This window comes from Octopus sinensis, linkage group LG5 (assembly GCF_006345805.1).
Source record: "Octopus sinensis linkage group LG5, ASM634580v1, whole genome shotgun sequence".
Classification (NCBI taxonomy): Eukaryota; Metazoa; Mollusca; class Cephalopoda; order Octopoda; family Octopodidae; genus Octopus; species Octopus sinensis.
The window spans coordinates 20,664,934-20,682,056 of NC_043001.1; the positions used below are offsets into that span (position 1 = coordinate 20,664,934).

Here is a 17,123-nt window from a genome sequence, read left to right on the forward strand (position 1 = left end):
AGTTTGAATCCTACCAAGGTAGACTCAGCCCTTCATCCTTTCAAGATCAATAAAATAAGTACCAGCCATGTAAAGGGATCCATATAATCAATTCACCCAAAAGTGTATCTTTAAGCCTATGCTCAAATTAAATTTGTATCTCAGGAGGGTAACTATGCCAATAATAAACACATGCACTAGTTGACTGAACATATGTTTGATTTGAAACCATTTAATGACCACTCTACTGCAATCAATGTATTTTTTTGTGTGATGGGATTTTTTCGAAGACCTGTTGGAGCAAGTGAAATCGAAATCAAAATCAAATTCTATGACTGGCATCTGTGCTAGAGGAGTGCTAAGAGCACCATCCAAGAGTGATCATTGCTGGAGCAGCCAACTGGCTTCCGTACCGGTGGCACGTAAAGAGCACCATTCGAGCGTGATCGTTACCAGTGCCGCTGGATTGGCTCCTATGCAGGTGGCACGTACAAAGCACCATTTGAGTGTGGCCATTGCCAGTACCGCCTGACTGGCCCTCATGCCGGTAGCATGCAAAAGCACTCACTACACTCTCGGAGTGGTTGGCGCAAGGAAGGGCATCCAGCTGTAGAAACTCTGCCAGATCAGATTGGAGCCTCGTGCAGCTATCTGGTTCGCCAGTCCTCAGTCAAATCGTCCAACACATGCTAGCATGGAAAGGGGACATTAAATGATGATGATGATGATGATGATGATGAACTTAATATTTTATTGTTTGTACAACTGAATAAAAAGACTATTTTAATTGTATAAAAGACATGATTTAAAAAAATGTTTTTGTTTAAAACTTGTTTTTGATTATTTTTGTACCATGTTTTTAAAGATTTGTTTTTTAGATTCTCATAATAGAAAAAATAAATTATCCCACATTTATCTAATATAATCTATTTTAAGTACAGTAGAATTTTAATTTTAAGTACTTCTTAGTTTGCTTTAGAGGTGACGAATTAGGCAAATTCAACTGTAGAAATCTTGTTCTGTACTTTTCCAGCAGTAATAACTTAAGAATATTAACATGTGCCCACATTTTTCCTTATAATCCACATCTTTTCCAGGCAATGCAATAAAAATATTTGAATTATTTTTCATTGTTGATGATTGAATTGAAATAAAAATTTAATGCTATGTTTCTTTAATTTTCACATATTTTTTCTTAAATTCTAAAAAGAACAGAAAGTTATCTGGACAGGGTTTAATTGCATTGGCTAATATAAAAATGATTTTAAAAATGCAAAAATAGCCAATCTATCCACCATAAGGCAGGAGGAGCCACCTGCCCTTGTTAGAGCAAAGTTGGTTTGTGAGTTGAAATTCATGCAAAATAAAAATGAAGCTTGCAATTCAGCTACTGTTCTTGTCTGAAAATAAAATATCTGAATCCTGCTACACTGAAAATCCAATCATACTGTCTGAAAGCAAACACCTTGTCAATTTACTCTAAGAAATAATAATCTAAATTCTGAATTAAAGTTTGAAAGCAAACAAAAACTTATTAAAACTTCAGAAGTTCTTACAACTTTGGTCACTGTAATGCTTTACTTTCATTTATTTAATAAAAATTCCCCCCTCTGGGTGTGTGGTAAGTAACCAACCACATGGTTCCGGGTTCAGTCCCACTGCGTGGCACCTTGGGCAAGTGTCTTCTACTATAGCCTCGGGCCGACCAAAGCCTTGTGAATGGATTTGGTAGACGGAAACTGAAAGAAGCCCATCGTATATATGTATATATATATATATATATGTGTGTGCGTGTGTGTTTGTGTGTCTGTGTTTGTCCCCCTAGCATTGCTTGACAACCGATGCTGGTGTGTTTATGTCCCCGTCAATTAGCGGTTCGGCAAAAGAGACCGATAGAATAAGTACTGGGCTTACAAAGAATAAGTCCCGGGGTTGAGTTGCTCGACTAAAGGCGGTGCTCCAGCATGGCCGCAGTCAAACGACTGAAACAAGTAAGAGTATAATGATTTTGCTTTCATTTTGCGATAGACAGCTATCATGCAGAAAATGCCAGTTTCCACATCCTGTTTTCTGATTAGGCAAAAATGATTAAACTTTAAACCTCAGTAACATTTTTCTGCAATAAGTATGTGTGTGTGTGTGTGTGTGTGTGTATGAGAGTTTATTTATTATGGACAGCAGAAAAGAGTCCACTTGTCATCAATTGTTGTCAACTTACCACCTCTCTCCTTAAAGCTACTTATTCGTCACATTAACCTTTGTTTCCTCTCATGAGCATTTTAAAAGTTACTTATGTGCATGTGTGCGTATGCGTGTGTGTGTGTTTACAAAAGTATGCATGCAGCATCACATGTATATCCTTGAAGTCAATTTCCAGTGTTATTCTCCCCTTTTTGACCTCACATATTTGAAATCTTGACTTTTTTTCTACAGAACCAAATTTCAAATTTTGTTTTTCAAAATGTAGCTTAGGAGGTGACCAATCTAAAAATGTATAAACATCATCAAATTTGGTAAAAAAAAACAAAAAAAAAACTGAATTAGTGACAAAACCTAGAAGTGGTTGCAAGTAAGTAAATGTCGACTTTAAGAATATCATTCATACACTGCCGTGTATGAAGGATATTTATTACAATATAGTGTATTCTATGAATATGAGGTAGATCTTTGCAAGATACTGAAATACTGGATTGAATCAAACATTTTGCAATATTGGTTTCCAATTTTGGCAGAATGAGCTCAGTGATACTGATTTTATGGAGTACCGTAAAGATAAAAGGCAAAGAACCAATTTTCAAAATTTTAACCCAAAATGTAGCTTATGATGTGACTAATCTAAAAATGCAAACATCATCAAATTTTGTTAAAAACTGAGTTAGTGACAAAGCCTAGAAGTGGTTGTGAGTGAGTAAATGTTAACCTTAAGAATATTATTCACACGCTACTCTTGGAGCACTAAGAGTACCATATGAGTGAGATCGTTGCTTGAGCAACAAACTGGCCTTGAGCGTGATCGTTACTGTGTCGCCTTACTAGCACTTGTGCTGGTGGCACGTGAAACATTCGAGCGAGGACATCGCCAGTGCCGCTGGACTGGCTCCTGTGCAGGTGGCACGTAAAATGCACCATTTGGACGTGGCCGTTGCCAGTACCACCAAACTGGTCCTCGTGCCGGTGGCATGTAAAAGCACCCACTACACTCTTGGAGTGGTTGACGTTAGGAAGGGCATCCAGCTGTAGAAACATTGCCAAATCAGATTGGAGTCTGGTTTGCCAGACCTCAGTCAAATCATTCAACCCATGCCAGCATGGAAAGCGGATGTTAAATGATGATGATGACTACCATGTGTAAATGATATTTTTTGAAAAGATTAGCATCATGACACTCATCTTGATGAGTTCTATCATATGAGGTAAAAAATAGTTTTTAGGTTCTGAATTCAATTTTAGGCGTTACCACATTTTACGGGTCACTTGGCCCCAGTAGTTTTTATCAAAAAAATTCTTTTGATATAATTGGTATCATCAGATTCCTCTAGTGGAGATCTATCAGAGGAGTTGAATTTAAATATAGTTTTGTTTTGAAATAAGAATAATATTTAGAGTCAAGGTTGATTTCAGGCAATTCTAGACATTAATCTCTATTTTTTGCGCTAGTTTTTACCTCAGTACTTTTTTTCTACTGAATATTTTTGCATATAAGTAACATGGATGGATTCCTCTCATTGAGATCTATCATATAAGTTAAAATAAAATATAGATTTCTTTAAAACAAATATTTGGAATCTGTTTTTGACATATTTTACAGAAACTTTTATTCTACTGAAGCAATTTTCAAATTTTGTAGCTGGAAATATAGCTTAGGATGTGACCAATCTAAAAATGTAAACATCATCAAATTTGGTTAAAAACTGAGTTAGTGACAAATCCTAGAAGTGGTCACGAGTGGGTAAAAGTTGACCTTACGAATATTATTCACACATGGTAGTGTGTGAATGATATATATATATATATATATATTTTAATATTTTATCCTTTTATTTGTATTAATCATCAGATTGCAGCCATGCTGGAGCACTGCCTTTTAGTCGAATGAATCAACCCCAGTACTTATTTTTTTGAGCCTGTATTTACTCAATCAGTCTCTTTTGCCAGACTGCTAACTTATGGGGATGTAAACAAACTGACATTGGTTGTCATGCAGTGATGGGGGATGAATGCAACACAAACACAAAGGCACACATACATAGATACACACACACACACACACACACACATATGTATATGTATGTATGTATGTGTATATATATATGTGTGTGTGTGTGTGTGTATCTTTGTGTTGTGTTTGTCATACCCCTCAATGCTTGACAACTGGTGCTTCTGTGTTTACATCCTCATAACTCAGTGGTTTGACAAAAAGAGACCAATAGAATAAGCACTAGGCTTAAGAAATAAGACCTGGTGGCGATTTGTTTGACTAAAACCCTTCAAAGCAGTGTTCCAGCATGGCCACAGTCAAATGACTGAAACAAGTAAAAGAGTAAAAAGAGATACACACACACACACACACACACACACAGCAGTTTCTTATTTCTTTACAGCCCACAAGGGGCTAAACATAGAGGGGACAAACGAGGGGATTAAGTCGATTACATCAACCCCAGTGCATAACTGGTACTTAATTTATCAACCCCGAAGGGATGAAAGGCAAAGTCGACCTCGGCGGAATTTGAACTCAGAACATAATGGCAGATGAAATACCGCTAAGCATTTCACCTGGCACGCTAACATTTCTGGCGATCAAATCCATGTGATTAGGAAGGAAATTTCTTACCTCACAGCCACACCTGAGCCTATATATATAGTATTTAAAAAACAAAGTTTTTCTCACCTCTTGGAATGGCTTTACTTTCGTTGTCATGATGAATTCAAATTTACATAGTTCACATGATTTAGTATCTGCACTTTTAATCCATTTTTGTAGACAAGCTTGGTGCACCCATCGCAAACTGCCAGAACATATGCATGGCGCTACAAGTGGAGCTTCTGTTTCTCCTTCGCAGTGACAAATGCGACATATATCCATATTACTTGAGTATTTTGAAACATGGGAATCACAATGTTCTGGAGGGATGATAGGTGTTGAACTGACATGTTGTACTGATTCCTGCAAAGTAAATGTCAATAATAAAGAATGATATTTCATACTGAATGATGTTATTTTTGTGTTTTTGTTAATTAACAGAATAATTAAACAGAAATCATAAACTAACAAGTATACAAATGTGACATTTGATATTCAATAATTATTATTTATTGTCACCGAGTGGGTTTCACAATGGCTATGGTGATGAGAAAAGTTCATATAGGGAGTGACTGAAGAAAGATTGTGCATGACAATACAGCTGCTCAAATGACATTGCTTTAAAAACACTAGAACAATCACTAGGTCTGCTAGAAATAGCAGTTAAATCGCCTTCAAATTATGCCTACCTTGAAAAAGAAGATATTTTCAAAGGTGGTCCTAGATAAATGAAAACAAAAAAAAAAAACTGTGGTCATAGCTGGGACTCCTTTCATCAGAGATCTGCTTGATCAAGGTTGACCTGGAGCTAAGCAACAATAACATAAATGTAAACCCGATTAATTCATTTTAATTATCTATCTAGCTACATACTACTAAAATTTTGCGATTGCTTGCTTGCATGCATGCTTTTCTGTAGTTTAAAACAGCCAAACCAGTGCATAATAGAAAAATACTCTAAAAGTAAGGTACCCTTGAAACGTAAATACAAATGGAATAAAACAAGTTTTACATAAATTGGAACAGGGGAACAGATAATACTGCGAAAAATTGTTTCCATTAATTTTATGTTTACATTATATAACAATTCCTTTTGCATTTTTGTTGAAGTGAGCCCATATGCCATAAATAAATGCTGTTATTGGAGTTTGAGTTTATCCTGGAAGTTCTGTTTCTATTAGATGCTGTAAATAATCAATAAAACCTTAAACATGAACTTGTAAACCAGACCTGAGATGACACGAACGGATTGAAATATTTAACTGAATCATCATAAAATTAACTTTCATTTCAATGCAATGTTGCAATCAGCTTCAGTGTTTTATAACTTGAATTGTCAGTGACCCAACGGGTCACGGGAAGTCTAGTACCTGGATCTTTTCGGTTTGAACGGCAGTTTTTTCTAGCGGTGTCATATGAAATTGTCACCCATAATTATGACCCTAGTATCGATCTATTGCATTTCTATCTATTTTAGGGTTAGGGTTAGGGGTGAGGGGAAGGGTATCTTTTTTTCTTCAGAAATGTAAATAAACCCAATCTGTTTCTTAAACAAGGGACATTTTCATACAGCACAGAATGTTTTCACCTCAATAGACGTCATTGATTGGTTGAAATTACAGAAATTGAAGAAAAAAAAACAACAAATATCTTACAAACTATAGAATTTTCTCAATAAAGCCAAGAGAAAAAGATGTTTTATAAACACATTCTACCAGTATACGAAGTTTTAAAGTGTTTAGTTACGTGGAAATTATTTTAAAAAACTGCCGTTCAAACTGAAAAGATCCTAGTACCTTTATAATAATGTTCACTGGTTGAGTTTCGTCTAGTCTTCATATTAACATTGCAGGAGAAGATAATTTATTAAACTAGTCCAACCCATGTCAACATGGAACATGGACATTAAATGATGTTGATGATGATGATAATGATAGTGATGATCATGATGATATTACCCTCATTTTCAGAAACAAAATTTTTTTCTATATTTACATACATGCTGTATTCGATTGGCTTCATTTCTAGTAGTTATCAGATGTTGCCAGCAGAGATAATAGAATGTTTTCTGGCTTATTTTTATTCCAGGTACAATGTTTTCAGAACACCTATCCACTACTGCTAATTAGGGTATCTAGATTAAGGTATCTATCAACTACTCCTTCAAAGCTGCCTGGGCATTTGAGAGAGTTTATTTTTTTTGTGTGCTCTTTATATAATTGTCCCTGCACACCTGAAGTCTACCTTCTTTGCCTATGTGTGATCACTCTACACCTCTTGTGTCCTCATAATTTACGCCACCTGGAATATCTACCTATACCTTTGCTATATGTGTCAAACACAGCCATTTCACTGCTAGTGGTAGGGTTCAGTCTTCTCTCTTATGAATACTTTAGTCCCTGCTAAGTTTTCTCTGAGGCTTCTCAATTCCAGGTTTTGCTTCCATGTCTGGAAATTTTCTCTAAATCATTGATGGAGGCATTGCTGTGTGGTTAAGAAGCTTACTTTACAACCATATGGTTTTGGGTTCAGTCCCAGTGTGTGGCACCTTGGACAATTATCTTCTACTATAGCCCTGGACCAACCAATGCCTTGTGAGTGAATTTAGTAAAAGGAAACTGAAATAAGCCCATCGTATATGTGTGTATGTGTCCCCTTTTCACTGCTTAGCAAACGGAGTTGGTTTGTTTACATCCCTGTAAATTAGCAGTTTTGGCAAAAGAAACCAATAAATAAGTAGCAGACTTTGAAAATATGTATTGGGGTTGACTTGTTTGACTAAACACATCAAAGTGGTTCCCCAGTATGGCTGCAATCCAATGAGTGAAACAAGTAAAAGATGAAGGATCTACTGAAAAATTCAGCCATAAGAACTCAATCACCAGTACATAGGAATTCCCACGGGCAGCCTATTATGGCTTGGAGGACAATAATGAACAGAAGAAGACTGGGGGAAGAGTTCTAAAGGACATCTATGAAAATGCTTAATTTATTGCTGAAACACAGCTTGCCAACTATTTTTCTTCACAGAACTTGTAAGCTTCCAGTCCATTCGTCTATCCCCAGTTTTCCCAGTACCAACCAAATCCTGAGCATTGAACTTGTCAAATTTCTTCCCTAGGTCAACAAACGCTAGGTATAGGAGCATGCAGAGTGTACTTTAGTAGCACACATGTTCATTATATGTGAGTGTGTGTGCTGTCTGACGTATGTGTTAAGGAAGCAATTTTTTATTCTCAAATGCTGGATAATGCTAATAATATAGCATGAACAAGATAAACTACCCATATTTTGCAGAAAAATGTGTCAGTGACCAGCCATGAGTGTTTGTGCACATGAATGAGGGATTGGCAATAAATTGGCACGTTAAACAAAAGTGCTTCGTCGTATTTAGCCTGAGATGAGGTTATAGACCTTTATGCCAAGATGAGCTTAACCATTTGATACCTAGAGATTGATAAAATAAGTTGCAGACAAAATACTGGGATTATTGTAATCAGCTAAAATCCTAATGAGTGGTACCATGGCATATATGCAATTTAAAAAACATGAGAACCAATAAAAAATGAGAGAGAGAGAGAGAGAGAGAGAGAGAGAAAGAGAGAGCAGTTATATGTATGTAGATAAGTAGGTAGGTAGGGTGACCAATTCATGACATTGGTCATACATATTAAGACAGAGGCATTTCATTTTACTGCCTTTTTGCATTTACTGTTGTTGAACTTGAAAAAAGTTTCATCTGAGAAGTTCTGTAAGAAATAAAACTAATTTTCCAACATATTTTAACAGAGTTATTTCTTCCTGTAATTAACACTTTCAATTTGAAATACAATATCTCGATTTAATTTCAGTTTAAATACCTATCTTGATGAGAAACAGGTGGAGAGACAGACAGACACACACATAAAGTTGCAGGCAGATAGACAGAGAAATAGACATATATAGAGAAAAACAGACATTTAGCCAGCCAGAGCCAGCCAGCTTGACAGACAGACGGACAGATACTTTATACAAGTGCAATAAATGGAACAAAGTATGTAATTAAATATACAGATATAATTAAATACTAGCAGTCGACAATACAAAAATAAACACATAAAAAGATAAATGGTTGCACTCAAAAAATTAAAGCACCGAAAGTTGAACCAAAAAGATAATGTTCTTAGCAGAAACAGGCTTCCAGGAAATTCCTGCTTAGAGAAAATATGAAACAAGTGGAGCTACATTCAGCGTGCATCCTCTCCTACTCCGTTCTTAATCAGAAGAATATTTGATCTAATATTAAATCAAGACACGAACGCAGTCAGTATATTGATATATTTTTCACTACTATAACCATCAGGATCTGAAACAAGGTGGAATAAGTTATGGCACGTAAAAAGCACCCACTACACTCACGGAGTGGTTGGCGTTAGGAAGGGCATCCAGCTGTAGAAACACTGCCAGATCAGACTGGAGCCTGGTGCAGCCTCCTGGCTTCCCAGACCCTGGTTGAACCGTCCAACCCATGCTAGCATGGAAAACGGACGTTAAACGACGATGATGATGATGTTATACATGTAAAAAGCAACCATGCAGGTGCCACATACAGAGTACCCATGCTGGTGCTATGCAAAAGACACTTGTGTCAGTACCATGTGAAAAGCACCCAGTACATTCTGTAACATGGTTGGCATTAGGAAGGGCACCCCCAGCCAAAACAGATGACAGGAGCCTGGTGCAGCCCATCAGCTCACCACCTCTTGACAAACCATTCAACCCATGCCAGCATAGAAAACAGACATTAAATGATGATTATGATGATGATAGAGGAAGAGGAGAAGGAGGAGGAGAAGAAGAAGAAGAAGAAGAATTGAATGATTTTCTAAACAATCGACTGTGGTAGCATGTTTGAAAATGTCAACCAAAGCCTTGTGAGTGGATTTGGTAGACGGAAACTGAAAGAAGCCCATCATATATATGTGTGTGTATATATATATATATGTATGTATGTATGTGTGTGTGTTTGTGTGTCTGTGTTTGTTTCCCCAACATCGCTTGACAACCGACACTGGTGTGTTTACGTCCCAGTAACTTAGTGGTTCGGCAAATGAGACCGATAGAATAAGTACTAGGCTTCCAAAGAATAAGTCCTGGAGTCGATTTGCTCAACTAAAGGCAGTGCTCCAGCATGGCCGCAGTCAAATGACTGAAACAAGTAATAGAGTAAAAGAGTATGCGTGTGTGTCTGTAAATATATATATTTATATACTGTGCACATGTGTGTGTGTATATGTGTGCGTTTACATCCCCATAACTTAGTGGTTCAGTGAAAGAGATTGACAGAATAAGTGCCAGGCTTTAAAAAATAAGTACTCTGTGTGTGTGTATGTGTATGTATGTGTGTGTGTGTGTGTGCATGTATATGTCTCTGTGTTTGTTCCTCTTCGCCACTTGACAACCAATGTTGGTTTATTTACATCCCCATAACTTAGAGATTCAGCAAAAGAAACTAACATTATAAGCACCAGACTTAAAATTAAGCACTGGAGTCGCTATGTGTGACTAAACCATTCAAGGCAGTGCTCCAGCATGAGCCACAATCCAACATCTGAAACAAGTAAAAGATGAAATATCTGAAACTTATACATTCAAATGTTGAAATAATTTATTACAGGAAATCAAAAAACTCGTCACAGAAAAAAAACAAAAAAAAACGACCAACATAACACAAATCAGATCTCATTCTATAAATAAACTCTTTAAGAGAAGACAGACACAGAAAACCATTTCTGACTAATTCCTGTTAAATGAAAAGGTGTAGCCATGTTTAAGAAAAACAGCCACAGATTTTTAACTCCTTCTTCGCTGACATAGGAACAAAACAGAGATAAGGTTCAACAGTCTAAGAATTTTAGTCAACTGAGAAATATTCAAACTATTTCTATTCAGACTGTTACTGATAGGCTGAAGTTTAAAAATTCTGCAATTGAGCACCTTTTTGAATTTCATATATATATATATATGTGTGTGTGTGTGCCTGCATGCGCATGAGTATGTGTGTGTGTGTGATCATCATAGGCACAGGAGTGGCTGTGTGGTAAGAAGTTTGGTTCCAAACCACATGGCTCTGGGTTCAGTCCCACTGCATAGCACCTTGGGTAAGTATGTTCTACTATAGCCTCGGGTCAACTAAAGCCTTGTGAGTGGATTTAGAAGACAGCAACTGAAAGCCACGCCTATGCACACGTGTGTGTGTGTGTGTGTGTATGTACATGTGTACGTGCACATGTCTTTGTGTCTGTTTGTCCCCCATCATTGCTTGACAACCAGTGCTGGTGCGTTTACATCCCCATAACTTAGTGGTTCAGCGAAAGAGATCGACAGAATAAATGCCAAGCTTTAAAAAAATAAGTACTGGGGGGCAATTTGTTTGACTAAAATTTTTCTAGGCAGTGCCCCAGCATGGCCACAGTTTAATGCCTGAAACAAGTAAATATATATATATATATATATATGTACGTACAGACAGACAGATAGATAGATACACACACACGGCAGCGAGCTGGCAGAACCGTTAGCACGCCAGGCGATATGCATAGTGGTATTTTGTCCGCCGTTGCGTTCTGAGTTCAAATCCCGCTGAGGTCGACTTTGCCTTTTATCCTTTCGGGGTCGATAAATTAAGTACCAGTTACGCACTGGGGTCGATGTAATCGACTTAATCCCTTTGTCCCTCCTTGTTTGTCCCCTCTATGTTTAGCCCCTTGTGAGTAGTAAAAAAATAGGTATTTCGTCTGCCACTGCGCTCTGAGTTCAAATTCCGCCAAGGTCGACTTTACCTTTCATCCTTTCGGGGTCGATAAAATTAAGTACCAGTTACGCACTGGGGTCGATGTAATCGAACTTAATCCGTTTGTTCCTCCTTGTTTGTTCCCCTCTGTGTTTAGCCCCTTGTGGGTAGTAAAGAAACAAATAGATACACACACATACACACATATAATATGCTGTTGTGTTTTCTTTTATTGTTTGCAGATTTCTTTAAAGTGTTGTAAAAGGCATCCCAGAAATATGACATAATCACCATTCAGAGGATGGTAAAACTACTTCTGTAATAATGCTGCACTGCCACTTGTTAAGTTCAATTTCAATGAGCAGCTATTCATAAGATTGATCAATAAATACTGAGAGATTTTTGCCTTATTCTATCTATACTTGTAATGCTTCATTACATAAAGCCTTGCACCCACCACCCTTTGTGTAGTCTAAATTCAGGTCAGCAGTAGCCATCAATATGGTATCCTGAATATAATCATAATAATACTAATGATGATGATGATGATAGTGATGATGATGGTGATGATGATGATTCTAAATAATTACTATTTTTAATAATCGCAATTAGAATAATACTGATGACTATTGATAAATTATAATAATGATGGTTAAATAATATTAATATCAATGCGAACAAAGGTTCTTCTATGTAGTTGCTCAACCTGCTAGACATAACAGCCAAATCTTCTTCATGTTACATTCTACATCTTAGATAAAAAGACACATTAAACAATGTTATGGTGGATCTAATGGGTCTGAAAACATGAATATATAAAAGAGATGGGATGGTCTTAGCTGGAATGCCTTTTGATCATAAGTCTGTTTGATCAGGGCGGCCCTGGGGATAACCAAAAGATGTTACTGATAGTGGATTATGATATGCATCATACATTATTTGATATTTCAGTCTATACAAAACATAATTTCAAGATTAAGATCTTCAACAAAGATGCCATCTCTTTAATATTTTATGTTTAGTAATAGAAGCTTTTATTGATGTTTGGGGATTTCTTTATCTCTCCTTTCAATGGATGGTGACTCACAGAATGCTTTCAGTATCAACAAGGAAAACCACGTAAATGCAAGGGATATGCGTAGAGAAAGAAGGATTGATGTAGAAGAGATAAAGGAAGAAAGAAAGAAACAAGAAGGAGAAAGAAGAAATTAAAGAAATTAAGAAGTAAAAGGGAAAGGAGGAGGAATCTTAAATGGAATAAAAACAAATCTTAGAATGGAGAGAAAAATAGAAGTGAAGAAAAAAAAATTGGAGAATTGGAGAAACAACCTCTTCGTGTTATGTAATCTGAAAGACTGACCAGGGAAGTGGGACAATAAGACAAAAATGGTTCAGAAGCAGTGAACTAAAAGTAGAAACAGGAGGTGAGATTTAGTTGCATAATTACAAAGCTTAACCACAAAGAGCCATTGAAGTAAAGCAATTAAATTAGATTTATGTAAACTGCAGACTATAAAATCTGCATAAAGAAAACAACTCTTTTATTTCAAGTTACCTAGTTCTCACAAAGTTGGAATATATCAAATCATGATCAAGTCTGTATCTACATCTATTGAGTAATATACTGGCTGACACTCCCACATCAAAACAAGAAATAACTGGTATAGGTGTGTTCTAAATCTGGTTTGTTGGCATGGAGTTTATGTACAATTTAGCCTCACTCTGGTTTTTCTATTATTACCACAATAGCTTCTGTACCTTGGAGGTTTTGTCTTCTCCCACCATCAGGCTGGCACAGCCAATTCACTTATATCTCATCTCATCAATCTCTTAATCCAGCCCCATCCCGTCCCTCAATCTCAACACTAACCACCTCTACTTCTTTCCTCCCCAATATTATTACCCAAAAGAATTTCCTGGCAGAATCGTTAGCACGGCGGGCGAAATGCTTGGCGATATTTCGTCTGCCACTACATTCTGAGTTCAAATTCCGCAGAGGTCAACTTTGCCTTTCATCCTTTCGGGGTTGATTAAATAAGTACTAGTTATGCACTGGGGTCGATACAATCGACTTAATCCGATTGTCTGTCCTTGTTTGTCCTCTCTTTGTTTAGCCCCTTATGGGTAGTAAAGAAATAGGTATTTTGTCTGCCACTACATTGAGTTCAAATTCCGCCGAGGTCGACTTTGCCTTTCATCCTTTCGGGGTCGATTAAATAAGTACCAGTTACGCACTGAGGTCGATGTAATCAACTTAATCTGTCTGTCTGTCCTTGTTTGTCCCCTCTGTGTTTAGCCCCTTGTGGGTAGTAAAGAAATAGGTATTTTGTCTGCCACTACATTGAGTTCAAATTCCGCCGAGGTCGACTTTGCCTTTCATCCTTTCGGGGTCAATTAAATAAGTACCAGTTACGCACTGGGGTCGATGTAATCAACTTAATCCGTTTGTCTGTCCTTATTTATCCTCTCTGCGTTCAGCCCTTTGTTGGTAGTAAAGAAATAGGTATTTCATCTGGCACTATGTTTTGAGTTCAAATTCTGCCGAGGTTGACTTTGCCTTTCATCCTTTTGCGGTCGATAAATTAAGTACCAGTTACGCACTGGGTTCGATGTAATCGACTTAATCCATTTCTGACCTTGTTTGTCCCCTCTATCTTTAGTCCCTTGTGGACAATAAAGAAATAAGAATTTCCCATTTCTATTCATGTTTTTCCTGCTGTTGTTGAGAGGATCATCAATCACATCAATCTTGGAAGGCCTGTGAGACAGGTGAGACTGATGCAGCTGTGGACAGAGTCATAAGCTTGAAGTTGTCTATTACACTTCTACCACCATCACTCTGTTCGAGTTCTTCCTCAGCCATGTCACCACTAGTCAGCAAACAACTTGGAATACTTCCAACCTGCTGCTGTCACAATAGACAACCACCAAGACTGTAGCAAACAAGCCTGGCATGTAACATTTAAGCTCATAAATTGAGCCATCTAGGGATCTTTTCGGTTTGAACGGCAGTTTTTAAAAATAATTTCCACGTAACTAAACTCTTTTAAACTTCGTATACTGGTAGAATGTGTTTATAAAACATCTTTTTCTCTTGGCTTTATTGAGAAAATTCTATAGTTTGTAAGATATTTGTTGTTTTTTTCTTTCTTCAATTTCTTCAATTTCAACCAATCAATGACGTCTATTGAGGTGAAAACATTCTGTGCCGTATGAATATGTCCCTTGTTTAAGAAACAGATTCTGAAGAAAAAAAGATACCCTTCCCCCCACCCCTAACCCTAAAACAGATTGAAATGCAATAGATCGATACTAGGGTCATAATTATGGGTGACAATTTCATATGACACCTCTAGAAAAAACTGCCGTTCAAACTGAAAAGATCCCCATCTAGTCCAAATGATTTGCTCATTGCTCAGATACCCAAAATGTCTACTACTGAAATTGGTTTTTCATAGCACTCTGCATCGTCAACCAAGAATCACAACAGACCATTTAAGTAGCCACCAAAATCCACCATTTTCTGTTGTTGCAACTTGAGAACAGTCTGGTCAAGTAGTCATAAACCAACACACATCTACTTGGAACTAGATACCACATACCTCCTCTGTCAAAGATATGAGGGTTGGTTACCATGCTGCATCTCTGCTACTTGTAGTCAGTCACTGAATGTGTTCGTTCCCTTGTTTTCCATAGTGGAAGCCCCGGGATGAATAATGCATTCTTCATGCTTCAGGTCAAAGAATTAATGAAGAGTCATTCTTGTCACAGGACAATCACAAACAATGCTTTTCTAACTCCTCTAATTTGCTGTCCCCTTTTGCTACATTTTTACTGAAAACGACAGATTCTGTCTGAAACACACCTTATGTTATAATAATAATAATAATAATAATGAAATTATTGTATACAGTGCTCAGGTGCCCCACAACTTGTTGGAGTATATGCAGTAATGTACAAATGTCTGGAAAGCGAACAATGCATGAGTCAGATACATGCTTGTGTGTGTATGGAGGGGAGAAAATCAGGTGTAGTGTTGGCGAATCTCAGAAAGCATGGAAGTTTTGAAGGATGCAGTGCTCCGACAACTAACAACTGATGCCGGCAGTTTGTTCCAAGCTTCAGCAACTCTCAGCATGAAAAAATGTTTCCTGAAGTCATGGGAGCTGTGCTGTTTTCAGACTTTGTAAATATGTCCACGGGTGTTAGATGGGTGGAGTTATTAATAAGTGAACTGATCAATCCCTGCTTAACCCTTTAGTGTTTAAACTGGCCATATCCGGCCCAGATATTCTACATGTTTTATATTCAAACTGACCAGATCAGGCCTCTCATACCTAACCTACAATGTCATTCTAAAAATAAACAATCACATCATTGAAACCTCAAAGCTATAAGATAATGCATGACTAATTAAAAACAATTTCAGTGAAAAAGTATTACATTTAACGGAGCAATCTGAACACTAAAGGGTTAATTAATTCATTAGTCTGATCCCTGAAATCTTTCCATGCTGAGAAAGAAAAGCTTCATTTCTAATACTTGAGAAACTAAATGTTTGGATTTGTTTCCCACAATCGCCAATAATAACAAATGAATATAATTAGTCAATTTCTCAGCACATGTTTATTTCTAACGAGCTTTTCAATGCTTAATTCCTTAAATACATTGAGACTAACTCACCTAGTGTAACAACAATTCTCTTAGAAATATTTCCCCTGCCCCATCCTAAAACAACACTGAAAGTCACAGATATATATTTTTATGAAAACATATGAATATAAGAACTATGTCACGCTATAGACAAACAGACATTTAGGCTGGTATGTTATTTATTTGATAAAAGCATATGGCAGTCAGCATTCAAATAATCACTTTCTCTCAATATCCATTGTTTTCTAAACCTTTATTTCATGTTGAATTTGTAAATAATTTATTTTGAATTCTATCAAATGATGTATGCATAGAAACCATCAATATTCTAAATTATCTTTCGTGTCCAAAATACGTCTTGTGGCACTGGATGGAATAAAATGCTGAAGAGAATAAGCACTGCATTTATGAGTGAGGAAGAATATCTTTACTATAGCATAAGCCCCACTGCCTCTTATGGGGATGGAAGCACTCCGTCGGTTACGAAGACGAGGGTTCCGGTTGATCCGAATCAATGGAACAGCCTGCTCGTGAAATTAACGTGTAAGTGGCTGAGCACTCCACAGACACGTGTACCCTTAACGTAGTTCTCGGGGATATTCAGCGTGACACAGAGAGTGACAAGGCCGGCCCTTTGAAATACAGGTACAACAGAAACAGGAAGTAAGAGTGAGAGAAAGTTGTGGTGAAAGTGTACAACAGGGATCACCACCATCCCCTGCTGGAGCCTCGTGGAGCTTTAGGTGTTTTCGCTCAATAAACACTCACAACGCCCGGTCTGGGAATCGAAACCGCGATCCTATGACCGCGAGTCCGCTGCCCTAACCACTGGGCCATTGCGCCTCCACACTGCCTCTTATAAGATGACTGGGTCAATCTATCAGGCTACCATTTATACATTAGACAGAATAAAGG

At 37.3% G+C, this 17,123-nt stretch overlaps 1 protein-coding gene across 1 annotated transcript in view; it reads right to left on the reverse strand.

Moving 5' to 3' along the window:
- The window catches only part of LOC115211669 (E3 ubiquitin-protein ligase MARCHF8), an 83,409-nt gene that overhangs the window by 12,626 nt on the left and 53,660 nt on the right, over window positions 1-17,123 (reverse strand). The window contains exon 2 of the mRNA XM_029780308.2: window positions 4,871-5,146. Within this exon, the coding sequence (XP_029636168.1) occupies window positions 4,871-5,146 (276 nt within the window). The remainder of the gene's footprint in view (window positions 1-4,870; window positions 5,147-17,123) is intronic.